Raw genomic sequence first — 18526 nt, forward strand, 5'->3', positions numbered from 1 at the left:
TGGGCACTTTCTCCTTCATGTCCCTGACCTGGCAGGAGCCGCTTTAGGACATGGATCCCAAAGGAGCAAGAGGGACCAGGAAGCGCCGCTGATCTGCACAGACCCCTTTGCCTGCTGCTGCCCCACAGGGAACAGGTCAGTGGAATGTTTGCCTTCCTCCCTGCCCCACCTTCCTCTCCTGCAGCAGCTGCTCTGTTGCTGACACCCTCTCCCGGTGACCGCAGGGCCCTCCCAGCTCCCCCTTCCTCTGCCCTGTGCATCCCGTCTGTATCCTGACACTGAAATTGGCTGAAATTAACTTTCAAACACAATGGGAAGCATTTGGAAGCAGGAATTGTTCACCAGCACAGCACACACAGAAGGATCTCTCTTTGATCTGTGTGTAGTGAGACTTTACAAACAGGGCTTTTATCCATTATAACCACACACAGTCATTAAAGTCTCTTTCTTATAAAATACATAAACATAACTTTCACAGAACTCATTTCCATGCATTCACCTCCATCTGGAAATCCTTTCCTGATCCTGGAGGATAATTCAGATCGGTTTCTGGTGTTCCTATTCACTGAGTGCTGAGATATAGAACCCTATGGCCAGGGGGAGCAGGGACTCTGCCGCGGTCCCTGGTGGAGCAGGGGAGGAGTGGGGGTGTCAGGGGAAAAAGAAGTCAGCCCTGGGTGGATTCTGGAGTGTCAGAGCAGGCTGGAGGGGTCAGGAGAGGGTCAGAGGGGGCTGCAGGGGGTCTGGATGCTGGCAAAGCCAGAGGAGCTCAGAGCATGAGAAGCCACGCTCAGAGTGGGGGAGTGGCTCCGTCTGGGAAAGCTGTGGGATGTTACATGATGGGGTGAGGATGGAGAGCGGGGTGGGAATGGGGTGCAGAGATTGGGACAGGACAGGACAGGATAGGCACCAGCTCAGCTCTGCTTCCTCAGGTCATTGGGAGGCTTCGGCAATGACCCGAGATCTCTTCCCTAAATGGGAGTTACTTCTGACAAGCACCCAGCTGACTCATCAGCACTGCCAGCACTGCCAGCATTCCAGAGCCACCAGCACCACCAGCATCCCTCTGCTGCTGGAGGGACAGTGACCCTTCAGGGAAGAGAAACAAGGAACAGTAGAAACCTGTGAGGAGAGGGAAGGCAATCAGAGAATGGGTCATTCTGCAGGGGAGGAATGTTTCTCACCAGAAGGAAATGAGGAGCCATTTGCAAAATATTTCATTTGGAGCTTTTCACCAAAGCCACTTCCTCTGTAGCAAAAAAACCCAAAGATAAACACCTCAAAGGAAGTGATGTTCTGACCTAGCCAAAGCTGCAATTTCCAACTCCTCTGTTACTCTACCAAGCCTTGGGGAGCAAAAGCAGGACAGGGAACAGAGAGGAGCCAGCAGGACGGGAATGGGGAGCTCCTGGTGACCTGGGCACTTTCTCCTTCATGTCCCTGACCTGGCAGGACTCACTTTAGGACATGGATCCCAAAGGAGCAAGAGGGACCAAGAAGCGCCACTGATCTGCACAGAGCCCTTTGCCTGCTGCTGCCCCACAGGGAACAGGTCAGTGGAATGTTTGCCTTCCTCCCTACCCCACCTTCCTCTCCTGCAGCAGCTGCTCTGTTCCTGCCACCCTCTCTCGGTGACCACAGTGCCCTCCCCATCTCCCCCCTCCTCTGCCCTGTGCCTGAACAGCCCAACACTCCCACCTCCCTCTCCACCACACAATTTCCACTGCACTGCCCTCCTCCCCTGCACATCTCACTCCTCCCCACTGAATCCTTCCCACTGCAGGGAGCTGCTGAGGAGCCACATGGTCCATCCCTGGATTCTCCAAGCACTGACTGCCCATCCACTCTGACCACAGCCAGGGGCCACATCCCACTGCCTGCCCAGCGTCCATCCATGGAGGTGACCACCGTGTCCCCATCTCCTGCCTCACCCACTGAAGGAGCTGATCTGTGTAAGACAGATGTGACCAGTGTGGCCATACACAGTGTGACACTGCTTATCTGCCTCTGTGGGCTGGCTGGGAATGGGGCTGTGCTCTGGGTCCTCAGCCTGATACGGCGTAACCCTGGCATCTTTAAGATGGCTGTCGCCGACTTCACCTTCCTTCTTGTCACCGTCCTCTCCGCCCTCCTCTTCCTGGTGGAGGAAGTGTCCTGCTCTCCTATTGTGCCCTTGCGGTACCTGAATTTCCTTTTCCAGCTCTCAGTGGCCTCCTACTACTGGGCGCTGTTCCGGCTGATGCCCAGCAACAGCGTGATGACTATGCACAAGGTCTGCTGGCTCCGCTGCCCCAGGGACCTTCCTCTGCGCCTGAGGTGGCTGGTGGACAGTGTCCAGTACTGGGCCTTCTTTGCTCTCTTCACTGTCATCCCCACAGTGACATTGCTATGCCCGTCAAAAGAGCAGGAGCTCTGCCAGGCGACTCTCATCTCCATGTACACCCTCATCCTGCTCCTCTTTATTGCACCCGTGGTCATTTCCAGCACAGTTGATTTCATTAGGGCCAAGTGGGGCTCCCAGCAGCAGCAACCCAAGAGGCGCGACATTGTTTTCATCCTCATTGTGCTGTTAACACTCCTCCTCAGCATCTGGAATTTCCTGCAGCTGCTCAGTTACATCACTGTGTCCCCCCAGATTTTTTTCCTGCTCACCTGCATCCACATCAGCATCAAACCCTTCATCTACTTCTTGGTTGGTAGCTGGAGGACAGACAGCTCCATGGCGATCTCCTGGAAGCTCTGTACTGTGGGAGTCTTCATGGAATCTCTGCAGAGGGTCTTTGACTAGTAGAAAGAACAAACTACCTGCTCAAATTTTAGCCCTACTGACACAGGGCTCTGAGCCTGCCTGTTCCTTCCATAGCTTTGCTGAAGAAGCAAGGCACAAGGCCTGAGGGTTTCCTTGAGTCACCTGATGAACCAATATGCAGAGGATCGCCTTCCATGTGGTGGTGTATTCCTGCAACAGAAGGGAGCAGGAGCATTGTCTTGGGTGATTTTTGTGGGATGTTCTGCAGGGAGCACATTGGAGCATGGCTTTCCTGCTCCATCCTGGATCCACATGGTTCCAAGCAGTGCAGCTGGGCTCAGTGCTGCTCCCCAGCTCTATTCCCCATGGAATGACCCTCATGGCCTCGGCCCCAGGGAATGAACTCCATCTCCTTTGGCTGAGCAGATGAGTTCCATGGTGTTTTCAGGGAGCTCTTGCCTGCAAAGCATGGGACACCTTAATCCCTGGGGACACACCCAGCATGGGGTGGCAGTGATTTCCCAAATCCCTGCAGGGCTGGTGCCTCTGGATGGGAGGAGAGGGGTTGGGATCACAGGGAGCATCCTTCCCCTTCTGTCCAGCAGAGCCAGCCCTGCATTCCCAGCTGATGGGAAGGGACACCAGGTAGGGCTGCAGAGCTGGGGAGGGACAGCAACATTCCCTTATCCTTTCAGTGGGAATTTGTCACATTCTTGAATTCCAGAATTAAATCCTTCTGAGTAAAGTTCAAGGTCGATGGTGAACTCCACTGAACTACAGTGCCTGTGTCAATAAAGTACATGGAAATGGAAATTCCCATAGCCAGATGCTTGGACCATTGAATTGCACAGAAATTAGGGGGTTATGCTGCTCTTCTGCAGAATGGGGCCATCCATCCTCTGGTTCCCCAGCATCAGTGTCCAGGGAAGCCCTTGAGCACCTCCATCCTGAACCTGGCCACCCTCAGGAGGAGCTGCACAGCCACTCTGCACAGCAGCTCCAGCCACAGCCCAGCCTCTCCTGATCTTTGTCATTACTGTAACCAACTCTCAGTCAGATTTGGATTCATGGTTTTTGTTTCTTTCCACTGTGGTAGTCCCAGCCTCTGAATTTGTTGACGAAACAATATCCAGGCTTCACTTCTGAGCCTGTCCTTGTTAAACAGTGTCCAAAATGGCTCATTTCCTTCTTTTATCCCATTCTAAAGCCTCTGGCTGGTCTGGGAGCAGGGCAGGTCCCTGTCTCATACCAGAGCCATTCCTAAGGCACATGCCTGCAATGCTTGGGATGATGTTGGCAGTGCCAAGAGCTCCTGATTCCTCCTGGGAGAGACCTGGGCAGCAGCCACATCTCTTGCTCAGGGGGAAGTTGTCCCTCCTTTTCCTACTGCCTTAAATCCAGGGGAAACCAACGTGCCACTGCTTCTGGAAAGGGAAGTGAGAGTGAAAGCTGTTGGTGGTGAGTCAGGCTTTGGAGACACACATGAGGTTAAACAGCTATGGAGCATTTATTAACAGTGTTGTTAATGATTAACAGAAGAGAAAGACTTGGACATCTGAAAGGGGTTTTCTCTCCCTGACTCTCATTTCCTGTCCATTGGAAAGAAAACTTTCCAAGGTACAACCTCTGGTCCAGGGAAGCACAACTCACCCGAAGTGTCCATCCCAAGGCAAGTGCAGAAGGACCATTATCCGTCGATGTACTTATTCTCCTTCCCAGCACCTTCCTTGTCTGCAATGCCACCCAGGCCACTTCCCACCTGAGCTTCCTTTCAAAAGAGCAAGACTTCAAAGCAAAAGGTTTCCTGGTTGTCCCTGCCCATGGAAGAAGGAGAGATGGAATGAGATGATCTGTACTGTTCCTTCCAACCTGTCCTGGGTGACTTTATGAGCTGAATTGTATCCCCATTCATCTGTTTAGCCCAGAAATATCTTTTGCACATTTCAGACTGGTTCTTGAGCAAAGAGGGGGAGAGCACATGCAACAGTTTGTTTTCAGAAGCTGCGCTCACTCCTCCCCATTCCTGCTCCCAGACCGTGCTGTCTGCAGCACAGACAATGCAGCACAGAGCTCTCCTTTGCTTTTGGGTTTTTTCAGTTGGCTGAGGCAGAGAAGTTTCCTGGATTGTGGTTTTCCTTTGGCATGGAACTGTTCAAACCTGCTCTGGACCGAAAACACAGAAGAGCACTGGGAGCTCACACCTGTGGCCCACCGGGGCCTGGGACGCGGCATTTTCCAGCACCAGAGGGACTGATAAGGGACTGAGTGAGCCAAACTACACTCCACAACAAGGACTGTCTGAATTTGCCGACCATTCAGAACAGCAAGAGATTTTATTGTTTAATATTGTTTTCATTTCTTATCCTTGTGAATACTTCGCTTGTTAAAGAAACAGTTTTTGCCACTTTTCTCTAAGGAAATCTTTTCCTGAACCAGCTGGGGAGGGGCTGCTCGAATTTGTTTTTGAGAGAGATCTCATTTGGAGGTCTCCACCCGAATGTACCCTAAACCAGGACACATCCCAAACCATTCCATGAGAATTCCTGGTGTCACCCACCATGGCCCCAGGCAGGAGTTCCCCTGCTGCACACAGCACCAGCCTGACAGAGCTCAAGGAGCATTTGCACAATGCTCTCAGGCACAGGCTGGGATTGCTGGCATGTCCTGTGCAGGGCCAGGAGCTCAAAACCAAGATCCTTGTAGGATCCTTCCAGCTGTGGATATTTTATTGTTACCTAGCCTTCTGAGGAAATCCTTTCTTCTATTCTTTTAGTATAGTTTTAATGTAAGGTATATAATAAAATAATAAATCAAGTTTTCTGAAACATGGAGTCAGATCCTTGTCTCTTCCCTCCACCTGAGAACTCTGTAAACAGGGTCACAAAGGACTGTTTCTAATTAGGGGGAAATGAGGAGCTATTAAAAATGTTATACACAGGTGCTATGGTGATTCATTCTCGCAAATGTTGAACGACTATTACGTGTTTTATAATGTTCAAAGAAGCTCTGTTAAGCTTTGGAGTTTTTCTAACGTGAGTACTGCGTTCACGCTGACAGTTGCAAGGCTGATCTCTGACCATTGTGGGCAGTCGAAGCCCGAAGCGCTGCAGAAGCTCGGGGAAGGCGGAACGGAGGAGGAGCTGTGTTGGAAAAGCGAAATGTGTCTGAATGTGGGGGGTGGATTACAGTCTACAAATCCTGTTAGTATTTTGGGCAGTGTGCCTCTGGCTGTGCCTCTGGACCTTATTTTGTCCTTTGTTGTAGTTTAATAAATTTCTTAAAGTTTTAAGAAGGGAGCCATCGTTTCTCACAACAAAGAAAACATCCACTTTTATTGCAGGGGGAAAAAAATCAAGATCAATAACCCCGTGGCTGTGGAACTCTGAGGGAGGCAAAGTTGTAAGACCATTTCCAACTGCCACGTGACTGCACCGAGCCCTGGGAATCAAACCAAGACAGGGCACGAGGAGGAGCCAGAGTGGAGGGAGTGAGGAGCTCCCGGTGAGCTGGGCACTTTCTCCTTCATGTCCCTGACCTGGCAGGAGCCACTTTAGGACATGGATCCCAAAGGAGCAAGAGGGACCAGGAAGCGCCGCTGATCTGCACAGAGCCCTTTGCCTGCTGCTGCCCCACAGGGAACAGGTCAGTGGAATGTTTGCCTTCCTCCCTACCCCACCTTCCTCTCCTGCAGCAGCTGCTCTGTTCCTGACACCCTCTCCTCACAGGGCCCTCCCCAGCTCCTCTCTCTCCTCCTGGGCATCCATTCTGTATCCTAATACTGAAATGGGCCAGAACAAACTTTCTAACACAATTCAAAGCATGAGGAAGCAGGAATTCTTGCCCTGCACAGGACACAAAGGCATGTCTTCTTATATTGCAGGTATGCTGAGATTTTACAACAGGGTATTAGTCTATTAGAACAACATATAGGCATTAAAAAGTTTTTCTTATCTAATCCACAAACTTAATTTTCCTAGAAATCATTTCCATGCATCCACTTCCTCCTGGAAGTCCTTTTCTGACCCTGGAGATTTATTCAGAGGTGTCTCTCCGGTGATCATATTCAATGAATGCTGCCATATTAAAGGTGGTCTCTCCTTGAACTTTGGCCACGCACTGTTGCCTCTTGTTCCTGAACTTGCCACAAAATCACTGCAGGCCTCCTTATCTGCGCCTGCACTGGTTCCAGCCATGTTTCCCATCCTGTGTGCCAGCCTTTTCATCTTTTTATCATTTTGGCCACTTTACTTTTGAACAACTTCAGAAAAACTGAAAATGTTTGTTCTCTATATTATTTATCAGCCTCCAGCCAAACAGCCCAACCCTGCCACCTCCTTCTCTCACCCAACCATTCCCACTGCCCTCCTCCCCTGCACATCTCACTCCTCCCCACTGAATCCTTCCCACTGCAGGGAGCTGCTGAGGAGCCACATGGTCCATCCCTGGATTCTCCAAGCACTCATTGCCCATCCACTCTGACCAGAGCCAGGGGCCACATCCAACTGTCTGCCCAGCATCCATCCATGGATATGAACATCGCATCCCCCCTGCCATCTCACCCACTGAAGGAGATGATCTGTGTGACACAGATGTCCCCAGCAGACCATACACAGTGTGACACTGCTCATCTGCCTCTGTGGGCTGGCTGGGAACGGGGCTGTGCTCTGGCTCCTCGGGTTCCACATCCAGAGGGACACCATGAAACCCATCACTGACCTGCCATCCTTGACCTGGCATCATCAACTTCCTCATCTTCATGGCCCCCTCCTCTCTGCTCTTCCTGCTGGGGGATTTCTCCTGCTCCTCCATCATGTCCCCAGCATCCATACGCTTCCTTTTCCTCCTCATCCCGATGTTCCACAGCGTAGGGCTGTACCGGCTGACAGCCATCAGCATCGAGAGGGGCAGGTCCATGCTCTGCCCACCTGGGCTCTTCTGCCACCTTCCCCAGGACCTCTCATGGGTGGTGGTCAGTGCCACGCTCTGGGCCCTTTCCATCACTGCCATCGCTGCCATTTCTGCGGTGAATTCCCTGTGCCAGTCACAGGAACACAAGCTCTGCTGCCGCAGGGCTCTCATCTCCCTGTACATCCTCAACTCCCTCGTCTTTGCTCCATCCATGGTCATCTTCAGGACAATCCTCTTCATTCACTTCAAGGGTAGCTCCCAGCAGCAGCAATCCAAGAGCCTTGACATCATTGTCTTCCTGGCTGTGCTCCTCACTGTCCCCCTCAGTCTCTGGAATTTCCTGCAGCAGCTCGGCTACACCACTGTGTCCCCCCGGGTTGTTCTCCTGTTTGCCTGCACGCACAGCAGCATCAACCCCTTCATCTACATCTCAGTAACAAAGTGCTGGAGGCGCTGCTCCATGGGGTCCCTCAGGGAGTGCCTCCAGAAGGTGTTGGAGGAGCCAGAAAGGAGCAGTGCCCCCAGTAATGATGCCACCAGGGACACGGGGGTCTGAGCCTGTTGAACCCTTCAAGTGCCCCCATGCAGGACCCTGGGGCAGTGACTTAGGATCACCCTCCCACCCTTATTCCTGCAGGAAAAGGGAGCACAGGCAGTGACAGGGGCTATGTGGGAGGGATGCTCTGCACAGAGCACATTGTAGCATGGATTTGCTCCTCCCTCACAGGTCTTAGGGCACTGTTCCCCAAATGGATCCTTCCCGACATGGCTGTGACCCCAGAATTCCCCCTGGCACCTGGTTCCTGCATCCCACTGAGGTCTGATATCAATAAACAGCACCGTGAACCCTGAGCTGCCTTTGCCCCCTCTGCCAGCGCTTCCCGGCTTCCTCTGGCTGCTGCTGCCAGCCGGGAATGCGGCTGGAGGGAGGGGACAGAGAGGTAGTTAGACAGGAATTCTGTGATTGTTTTGAAATTTCATAATGAATTATGTTTAATTAATCAAGGCATATTTGACTGTAGATTTTAGCTGGTTTTGATTTAGATCTGTGTTGGCTCAGTGTCAGTAGAAAACTCAATCGACCCATAGCCCTTAGAGATCTTACTCAGTAGTTGGGGAAGAAAATTCAATAAAGTATTTTGCATGGTCATCATATAACTAGAAAATTAATTGGATGCCAAAGAATAAGAATGATATCTTGAGAGAACTAGGAATTTGGAAGCCCATACACACCAGAGGACTTGATTAATAAATGGCAAGAGACAAATTGTAATGGTAATAAGAGAGCCATTTCCTAAGCTTGTACACCTCAGAAAACATAATCAGTGGCAACTGTCTAACCAAGACAACAAATTTAATAAAACATTGTTTAGCTGGAAAATCCTGGGTTATGCATTAAACTAAGACAACCTGTTCTGGTAGTAATTAAAAGAAACAAAATATCTATACCTTGGTGTAAGAAACTGGGGGCACTTTTGGGTGTATCTATTAAAAAATCTTGGATATTGTGGTCTGGAATTGACCAGATAATAGTGGCATTTGCATTTATGTATTAGCCTAGCATGTTGTTATTGATTATAATTATTTAGAAATCGTATCAGTTATAACTATTTTTAGCTGCATGTTAGTATAATATAATCTATCAACTTATGTATGCACTGTATTGCTCACAGAAATAGTAGTGTAATGAATATAATATCTATGTATCACTTTTTGAAATAATACTGTGAGGAATGTATTGTGTTACAGACCTCAGCAAAACATAAGATGTGAAAAATGCTTTCGTGTAACTAAAAACAGTGTAAGGCATCCACTGACCAACCTCTCCAAGTGATAACCATGACTCAAACCAGAGCCCTGGAGGACAATTAGAGAATACCATGTTCGATTTAAGGAGGACGCAGTAAAATCTCATCAGAGGATGGGAAACAGCAGCATGGAGGCACAAGAAGAAATAAAACACATTGACCTGAACCCAGGATGTCATGCAGATAAGCCAGAGTATGAAAAACTCAGGCAAAGGAGTTCCCAAAACATCAGAAATTTTGAAAGAATGTTTGAATAATGCATGAAACACATGAATATGCATGCATTTCAGCAATGTAACAGTACAAAAATAACATTGTCTGTATACGCAACACTCCCCCTCTCTCCATATTATTTGTCTGTTTGCCGGGAGAAACCCAGCCCTGGAAACAGTGTCCTTTTTTATCCTATTACTATTAATATTATTGAACTTTTAAAAACTATCATTATTATTATTATTATTATTGAACATTAAAAACTCTAAGCAGTGAATTCTGTTTCTCAGCAGTAATGTATAAGAATGCCTGAAAAGAGTTGTTTCTTTGGACATATCTATCGCAAATAAATTTCCATTATGTTCACAATTTTGACTCAAAATTGTTCACATTTGACTCAAATGTGTCTAAGACACATTTGCTGTAAGACTTAGAAGCCTGGGTGTCAGAGGGGACACAGCCATGGCTTGTGCTCCCTGCAGCAACCATGATCCCCAGTGCCCAGAGCTGGGCTGGCACAGACAGGATGGTCCAGGGGCTCAGCATTCCCCACCCTGAGTGCTCTGTGAGTGTCACAGCAGAGATGTCTTCAAAGATCTTTAATTTTTAATTTTGTGAGCCAGGTGCAAAGGTGTCTCTGCCTTCAGAAAGTCTTCCTCTCCACTCCTTTCAGCTGCTCCCTCAGCAGGCTCAGGTGGTGCAGCAGCAAGGAGAGGAGGAGGCCGTGATCCTCAGCACAGCCACCCCCTTCCAGGAGCAGGGTGACACCTGTGTGTGTCACCATGGGCTCCACGGGGCATCAACCCCCTCCATGGGGCTTCCATGAGGCCACCAGCCCCACCACACCCCACACCTTCTCTCCAGCCCCACCACACCCCACACCTTCTCTCCAGCCCCACCACACCCCACACCTTCCCACCACATCTTCCCAGCAGCTCCATCATGTCCCACCCCTCCCACACCACCCTCCCATCCCACTCCCCATGCAGCCCACCCACCTCCCGTCCTTCCCATCCCTCCCAGCCCCGGGCCTCAGGCTCCACTCCCTCCCCACGGGCTGCTCACCCCAGCCTGCCCCTAAGGCTTTGGGGCCGTCTTTCTCTTGGAGATGCCCCTCCCCAGCTCCATCCCTGCTCTCCAGCCCCCCAACCTCCTCTGGACACAAACAAGAGGCACTACAGGAATGGCTCCACTGCTGTTCATTGCGCTGCAGAAGCGTGGAATTGCCAGGAGGAGCAGAAACACTGCTGGGGCTCCTGAGTGGGGCAGGAGAGGAGCGGGGCTGTCTGGAGGGGAAGGCAGCCTGGGGGGGAATTCCTAGAGGATGTCAGAGGGGGCATGATGCCTTAGAATTTTAGCCTTTCTATTTTTCATACCCTGTTCTGCATTAGTGCATAACTCTAAACTCCATGGAAAGTGTTAGTTAACTGTCTTCAGATTTGGTCAGACAAAACAATCCCTCTAGCCTGAAATTCAAGGACACTCTACTGCATCAGGCCCAGAAAAGTATAGACAAAAGTGAATTGGGGAGGGCAAACAGGAGGGCAATAAATGACTTCATTACCAGAAGCTGTAATTGGAGGATTAACCTCTGATTTGTAAATGGACCAAACTGATATCTGTCTGAAAAAGTCATGACCATTGTCCATTTTGGGTGCAGCCCCTCTCGGAGGCTTTGAGAGCCCAGGGTGAACCTTTTGAAGGCCTTTCATCAATGCCTCCTTTTATTCTCTTCACCTGCTCTGGCCTCTGTTCCAGGGAGCCAGCCCAAGGCATCAGGCAGACGGGGCTGGAGGGGGCAGGAGGGCTCTGGGTGCCACCAATGCCAAGTCTCCCACTGGACAGCAGCAGAGCCCAACAGGCCACACCTGCAGCCAGGGAGAGGCCAGGGACTGGGAACCCATTGGGATGGGATGGGATGGGATGGGATGGGATGGGATGGGATGGGATGGGATGGGATGGGATGGGATGGGATGGGATGGAGAGTGTTGCAGAGATAGGGATAAGGAGTGGTACCAAAATCAGACAGAAAATAACGTTCCTAACACCAACCAATGGTGTTACCAAGGGAAGTATTAGGCAGCGGGACACAAAGAAGGATCTCTCCTTATTTCTGTCTGTGTTGGGAGACTTTGCAACAGCGTTTTTTTCATTATAACCATACATACACATCAAAAAGTTTTTATTATCTAGAACATGAACACCATTTTCTGAGAACTCATTTCCAGGCATCCACTCCCTATTGAACAGCCTTTGATGCTCCTGAAGGATCATTCAGAGGGATTTCTGGTGGGCTTATTCATTCACGGCATGCTGTCATATTAAAGATGACTTTGCTTTGAGATTGCTTTTCCTTTGGCCATTTCCTGTGTCTTATTTTTACGGAACTTGCCCCAAAACCACTCCAGGCATCCTAATTTGTCACTCCACTGGCTCCAGCCACATTTATCATCCTGTGTGGTCCTGAGGAGCACATTGGAGCTGGGCTTTCCTCCTCTCTCCTGGAACCTAGAACCCTGTGACCAGGAGGAGCAGGGACACTGCTGGGGTCCGTGGTGAAGCATGGGAGGAGTAGGGCTGTCAGGGGAAAAAAAAGTCAGCCCTGGGTGAGTTCTGGGGTGTCAGAGCAGGCTGAAGGGATCAGGAGAGGGTCAGAGGGGGCTGGAGGGGGTCTGGATGCTGGCAAAGCCAGAGCAGAGCAGAGCCTGACAGGCCACGCTCAGAGTGGGGGAGTGGCTCCATCTGGGAAAGCTGTGGGATGTGATAGGGTGGATGAGGATGGAAAGCGGGGTGGGAATGGGGTGAAGAGATTGGGATAGGATAGGATAGGATAGGATAGGATAGGATAGGATAGGATAGGATAGGATAGGATAGGATAGGATAGGGACGAGCTCAGCTCTGCTTCCTTGGGCCGTGGGGAGGCTTTGGCAATGATCCCAGAGCTCCTCCTGGAATTGGAGTTACTTCTGACAAGCACCCAGCTGACTCATCAGCACTGCCAGCACTGCCAGCATTCCAGTGCCACCAGCAACACCAGCATCCCTCTGCTGCTGGAGGGACTGTGATCCTTCAGGGAAGAGAAACAAGGAACAGTAGAAACCTGTGAGGAGAGGAAAGGCAGTCATAGAATGGGTCATTCTGCAGCGGAGGAATGTTTCTCATCAGGAGGAAATGAGGAGCCATTTGCAAAATATTTCATTTGGAGCTTTTCACCAAAGCCACTTCCTCTCTAGCAGAAAAACCAAAGATAAATATCTCAAAGGAAGTGACGTTCTGACCTAGCCAAAGCTGCAATTTCCAACTCCTCTATCACTCGGCTGAGCCCTGGGGAGTAAAACAAGGCAGGGCAGAGACGAACCAGAGAGATGGGAGTGGGGGAGCTCCTGGTGAGCTGGGCACTTTCTCCTTCATGTCCCTGACCTGGCAGGAGCCGCTTTAGGACATGGATCCCAAAGGAGCAAGAGGGACCAGGAAGCGCCGCTGATCTGCACAGAGCCCTTTGCCTGCTGCTGCCCCACAGGGAACAGGTCAGTGGAATGTTTGCCTTCCTCCCCACCTTCCTCTCCTGCAGCAGCTGCTCTGTTCCTGCCACCCTCTCTCGGTGACCACAGTGCCCTCCCCATCTCCCCCCTCCTCTGCCCTGTGCCTGAACAGCCCAACACTCCCACCTCCCTCTCCACCACACAATTTCCACTGCACTGCCCTCCTCCCCTGCACATCTCACTCCTTCCCACTGAATCCTTCCCACTGCAGGGAGCTGCTGAGGAGCCACATGGTCCATCCCTGGATTCTCCAAGCACTCACTGCCCATCCACTCTGACCGCAGCCAGGGGCCACATCCCACTGCCTGCCCAGCATCCATCCATGGAGGTGACCACCGTGTCCCCATCTCCTGCCTCACCCACTGAAGGAGATGATCTGTGTGAGACAGATGTCACCAGCGTGGCCATACACATTGTGACACTGCTCATGTGCCTCTGTGGGCTGGCTGGCAACGGGGCTGTCATCGGCCTCCTCAGCCTGGAAGACCGCAACTATGGCATCTTTCAGCTGGCTGTCACTGACTTCCTCTTCCTTCTCCTCACAGTCCCCTCCGCCATCCTCTTCCTGGTGGAGGACATGTCCTGCTCTCATATCCTGCCCCTGCTGTACCTGAGTTTCCTTCTCCTGCTCTCAGTGGTCTCCTACTACTGGGGGCTGTACCGGCTGATGCGCAGCAGCAATGTGTCGTGTATGGACAAGCTCTGCAAGCTCTGCTGCTGCTGGGACGATCCTGAGTGCCTAGTTTGGGTGGCAGACAGTGTCAAATATTGGGCCTTCTTTGCTTTCTTCCTTGTCATTCCCACGGTGACATTCCTGTGCCCATCACACAACCAGGAGCACTGCCAGGCAGCTCTCATCTCCGTGTACACCTTCATCCTGCTCCTCGTTGTTGCACCCATGGTCATTTCTCACACAATCAATTTCATTAATGCCAGGTGGGGCTCCCAGCAGCAGCAACCCAAGAGACGCAACATCGTTATTTTAATCACTGTGCTCCTCACTCTCCCCCTCAGCATATGGAATTTCCTGCAGCTGCTCAGTTATATAGGCGTGCCCTCAGAGGTTGTTTTCGTCACCATGTGTATCCACAGTACCATCAAACCCTTCATCTACTTCTTGTCAGGGGAGTGCTGGAGGCCCTGCTCCATGGAGTCCCTCCAGCTCTCCCTCCAGAGGGTCTTTGAATAGCCAAAGCTGTGTGAGTCGCGCTAAATGCTCCCCTCACCGCAGTCTGAGCCTGTCTGAGCCTGTTGATCGCTTCCACCACTGTGCTGAAGGACCCCAGGCAAGTCACTGAGGGATTCCTTGGGTCACCTGATCAATAAATATCACGGGATCACCCTCCCTGTGGTGCTGTATTCCTGCAGGAGAAGGGAGCAGGAGCATTGCCTTGGGTGATTTTTGTGGGATGCTCTGCAGGGAGCACATTGGAGCATGGCTTTCCTCCTCCCTCCTGCATCCACATGGCTCCAAGCAGTGCAGCTGGGCTCAGTGCTGTTCCCCAGCTCTATTCCCCATGCAATGACCCTCATCGACTCAGCCCCAGGGAATGAACTCCATCTCCTTTGGCTCAGCTGATGAGTTCCATGGTGTTTTCAGGGAGCTCTTGCCTGCAAAGCATGGGACACCTTAATCCATGGGGACACACCCGTCATGGAGTCCCAGAGATTTCCCAAATCCCTGCAGGGCTGGTGCCTCTGGATGGGAGGAGAGGGGTTGGGATCACAGGGAGCATCCTTCCCCTTCTGTCCAGCAGAGCCAGCCCTGCATTCCCAGCTGATGAGAAGGGACACCAGGTAGGGCTGCAGAGCTGGGGAGGGACAGCAACATTCCCTTATCCTTTCAGTGGGAATGTCTCACATTCTTCAATTCCAGAATGGAATCCCTCTGAGTAAAGTTCAAGGTCGATGGTGAACTCTGCTGAACTCCTGTGCCAGTATCCAAAAAGTACATGGAATATGGAAATTCCCATAGCCAGATGCTTGGACCATTGAATTGCACAGAAATTAGGGGGTTATGCTGCTCTTCTGCAGAATGGGACCATCCATCCTCTGGTTCCCCAGCATCAGTGTCCAGGGAAGCCCTTGAGCACCTCCATCCTGAACCTGGCCACCCTCAGGAGGAGCTGCACAGCCACTCTGCACAGCAGCTCCAGCCACAGTCCAGCCTCTCCTGATCTTTGTCATTCTGTAACCACCCCTCAGTCAGATTTGGATTCATGGTTTCTGTTTGATTCCACTGTGGAAGTTCCAGCCTCTGAATTTGTTGACGAAACAATATCCAGGCTTCACTTCTGAGCCTGTCCTTGTTAAACAGTGTCCAAAATGGCTCATTTCCTTCTTTTATCCCATTCTAAAGCCTCTGGCTGCTCTGGGAGCAGGGCAGGTCCCTGTCCCATACCAGAGCCCTTTCTAAGGCCCATGCCTGCAATGCTTGGGATGATGTTGGCAGTGCCAAGAGCTCCTGAATTCTCCTGGGAGAGACCTGGGCAGCAGCCACATCTCTTGCTCAGGGGGAAGTTGTCCCTCCTTTTCCCACTGCCTTAAATCCAGGGGAAACCAATGTGCCACTGCTTCTGGAAAGGGAAGTGAGAGTGAAAGCTGTGGGTGGTGAGTCAGGCTTTGGAGACACACGTGAGGTTCAACAGCGAAGGATCATTTATTAACACAGTTCTTAATAATTAACAGAAGAGAGAGATTTGGACATCTGAGAGGGGTTTTCTCTCCTTGACTCTCATTTCCTGTCCATTGGAGAGCAGAAAGTATCCAAGCTGCAACCTCTTGTCTAGGGAAAAACAGCTCAGCCAGGGAGCTCCTCCCAAGGCAAGTGCTGAAGGACCATTATCCTTCCATGTATTTTTCTACTTCCCAGCACCTTCTTTGTCTCCTGTGTAAACCCAGGCCACCCTCTACCTGAGCTTCCTTTAAAAAGGGCAAGACTTCAAAGCAAAAGATTTCCTGGATGTCCCTGGCCATGAAAGAAGAAAAGATGGAAAAAGATGGTCTCTACAGTTCCTTCCAACTTGTCCTGGTGTGAGCTGAATTGTGTCCCCATTATCTGTTTAGCCCAGAAATAGGTTTTGCACATTTCAGACAGGTTCTTGAGCAAAGAGGGGCAGAGCAGATGCAGCAGTTTGTTTTCAGAAGTTGCGCTCACTCCTCCCCATTCCTGCTCCCAGACCGTGCTGTCTGCAGCACAGACAATGCAGCACAGAGCTCTCCTTTGCTTTTAAGCTTTTTCAGCTGGCTGAGGCAGAGAAGTTCCCTGGACTGTGGTTTTCCTTTTGCTTGGAACTGTTCAAACCTGCTCTGGTCTGAAAACACAGAAGAGCCCTGGGAACTCAAACCTGTGGCCCACCGGGGCCTGGGACGCGGCATTTTCCAGCACCAGAGGGACTGATAAGGGACTGAGTGAGCCAAACTACACTCCACAACAAGGACTGTCTGAATTTGCCAGCTCTTCAGAACAGCAAGAGATTTTATTGTTTAATATTGTTTTCATTTTTTGTGCTTTTGAATACTTGGCTTGTTAAATAAACAGTTTTTCCACTTCTCTCTTAGGAAATCTTTTTCTGAACCAGCTGGGGGAGGGGCTGCTTGAGTTTGTTTTCTAGAGGGACCCCATTTGAAGGTTTCCTCCCAAATTTACCCTAAAGCAGGACACAACCCGAACCATTCCATGAGAATTCCTGGTGTCACCCACAACAGCCCCAGGCAGGAGTTCCCCTGCTGCACACAGCACCAGTCTGACCGTGCTCAAGGAGCATTTGGACAATGCTCTCAGGCAAGGGCTGGGATTGCTGGCATGTCTTGTGCAGGGCCAGGAGCTCAATTCCATGCTCCTTGTGGCTCCCTTCCAACTCGGATATTTTATGGTTCTATTTTATGCTGAGTATCTTTCATCATTATTCCACTTGATGATGACTCCCCTGTGTTGCCCCTGTTCCCTGGCTCTAGCACTAAAGCCTCAAAAGCCCTCTCTATATGGGAACACTACCAGAGGGGGTGAATTCCTTTGCACAGCTCCCAGCCAGGCAGTCAATCAGAGGGTGGGCACTGCTGTGGGCTGAAGAGCCAGAGCACAGCCCCATTCCCACCATCCCACACAGGCACAGCAGCAGCAGCAGCAGCGGGACAGGCACTTTGCTCCACTGCCTGCTGTCACACTGGCTCCAGCTGTCGTGGCTCTCCTCATTCCAGCTCCCCTGGGATGCCTTCCCACCGGGCTGGCTCCAGCAGGCAGGGCTGGCTCCCTCCGTGCCAGGGGCAAAGTGCTCATGGTGACACCTCTGCTGCTTCTCCTGCCCTCACACAGCTGCAGGGGTGACAAACAGACACACCAGAGCAACGCTGCTGTCCCCCAAACGTGGCTTTTCCCATCTTTTCCCACCCACAGCTTCCATGTGGAGCAGCACAGGGAGGGGTGAGGGACAGGACAGATGGCAAGGAGGATGTGGGAGCCTGGTCCTGTGTGCCTGGCACAACATCCAGGGAGATACCTCCTTCCTGGCTGTGGCCAGGACAGCGCTGGAGCAGGAAAACAATTGAAGAAGGAGAGGATTGCCCATGGAGATATCAGAGAATAAATGTCTTTGGGATGGATCTGACCTGGACTCTCAGGTGTCAGTTGATATCACTGAGATGCTGGATTCCTTCAGCAGGACACTCCTTTCAATATTCCATCCCTTTTCCCCCCAGTGTTTATAGCTCTTAATTCCCTACAGACCTCAGTTCTGCCTCCAAAATCCATAACCAGGTTCCACCCAATGAGGGGGCCCTGGTGAAGGTGGAAGAGAAGAGTCTGACCTGGTTTCCTCTGGCAGCCTGGAGAACTTGCCCGCAGTGCACTGCCCTCAGCTGCCAGGCTCCAGCTGCTGTCCCTGGGCCGGGATCTGCAGGAGGTTCCCTGGAATGGTCCCTTGGGAAAGGGGAGCGCAGCCCGCGGGCTGAGCCCGAGCAGCGTCCGGCGCGGGCTCTGTCCCAGCTCCTGCCACAGCCCCTGCTCTCCGTGCTGCCTCGTGTTCTCCAGGGCTCTCACACACAGGCAGCTGCCTCAGAGCCTGCCACGGGCTCAGGGCTCTGCTCCTCAGCTGCTCTTCACTGTGCCCGGGAAATGAGCAACGGGAGAGAGCCTCAGCAACCACACCTGTGCCCAGAGCACTTGGGCTCCATCTCAGCTGCATCTTTCATTTTTAAAACAACCCCAATTCCAAAATCTTGTCTCTTCAACAGCCTGGACTTGCCTCCACTCATTGCTGAGGTGGATCCTTAGGACCCTGCACTATAAAATGCCCTGTTAAACTTTC

General features: G+C 51.4%; 4 protein-coding genes across 4 annotated transcripts in view; all 4 read left to right on the forward strand.

Moving 5' to 3' along the window:
* The window catches only part of LOC132075182 (proto-oncogene Mas-like), a 58206-nt gene that overhangs the window by 12659 nt on the left and 27021 nt on the right, over window positions 1-18526 (forward strand). The window lies entirely within an intron of this gene.
* On the forward strand, window positions 1851-16931 carry LOC132075195 (mas-related G-protein coupled receptor member D-like). The gene is made up of 2 exons (XM_059475407.1): window positions 1851-5234; window positions 16852-16931. Exon 1 carries the CDS (start codon window positions 1895-1897, stop codon window positions 2786-2788), a length of 894 nt encoding a protein of 297 aa, XP_059331390.1. The 5' UTR covers window positions 1851-1894; the 3' UTR covers window positions 2789-5234; window positions 16852-16931.
* Window positions 5713-10047, forward strand: LOC132074187 (mas-related G-protein coupled receptor member H-like). Its single transcript, XM_059473781.1, is given in 4 exon segments — window positions 5713-5893; window positions 6385-6391; window positions 7339-7479; window positions 7481-10047. Coding segments are annotated over 4 exon segments (1062 nt in total). The 3' UTR covers window positions 8214-10047.
* On the forward strand, window positions 13477-16773 carry LOC132075197 (mas-related G-protein coupled receptor member H-like). The gene has a single exon (XM_059475409.1). It carries the CDS (start codon window positions 13543-13545, stop codon window positions 14407-14409), a length of 867 nt encoding a protein of 288 aa, XP_059331392.1. The 5' UTR covers window positions 13477-13542; the 3' UTR covers window positions 14410-16773.

Source organism: Ammospiza nelsoni, chromosome 6 (assembly GCF_027579445.1).
Source record: "Ammospiza nelsoni isolate bAmmNel1 chromosome 6, bAmmNel1.pri, whole genome shotgun sequence".
NCBI classification, from domain to species: domain Eukaryota; kingdom Metazoa; phylum Chordata; class Aves; order Passeriformes; family Passerellidae; genus Ammospiza; species Ammospiza nelsoni.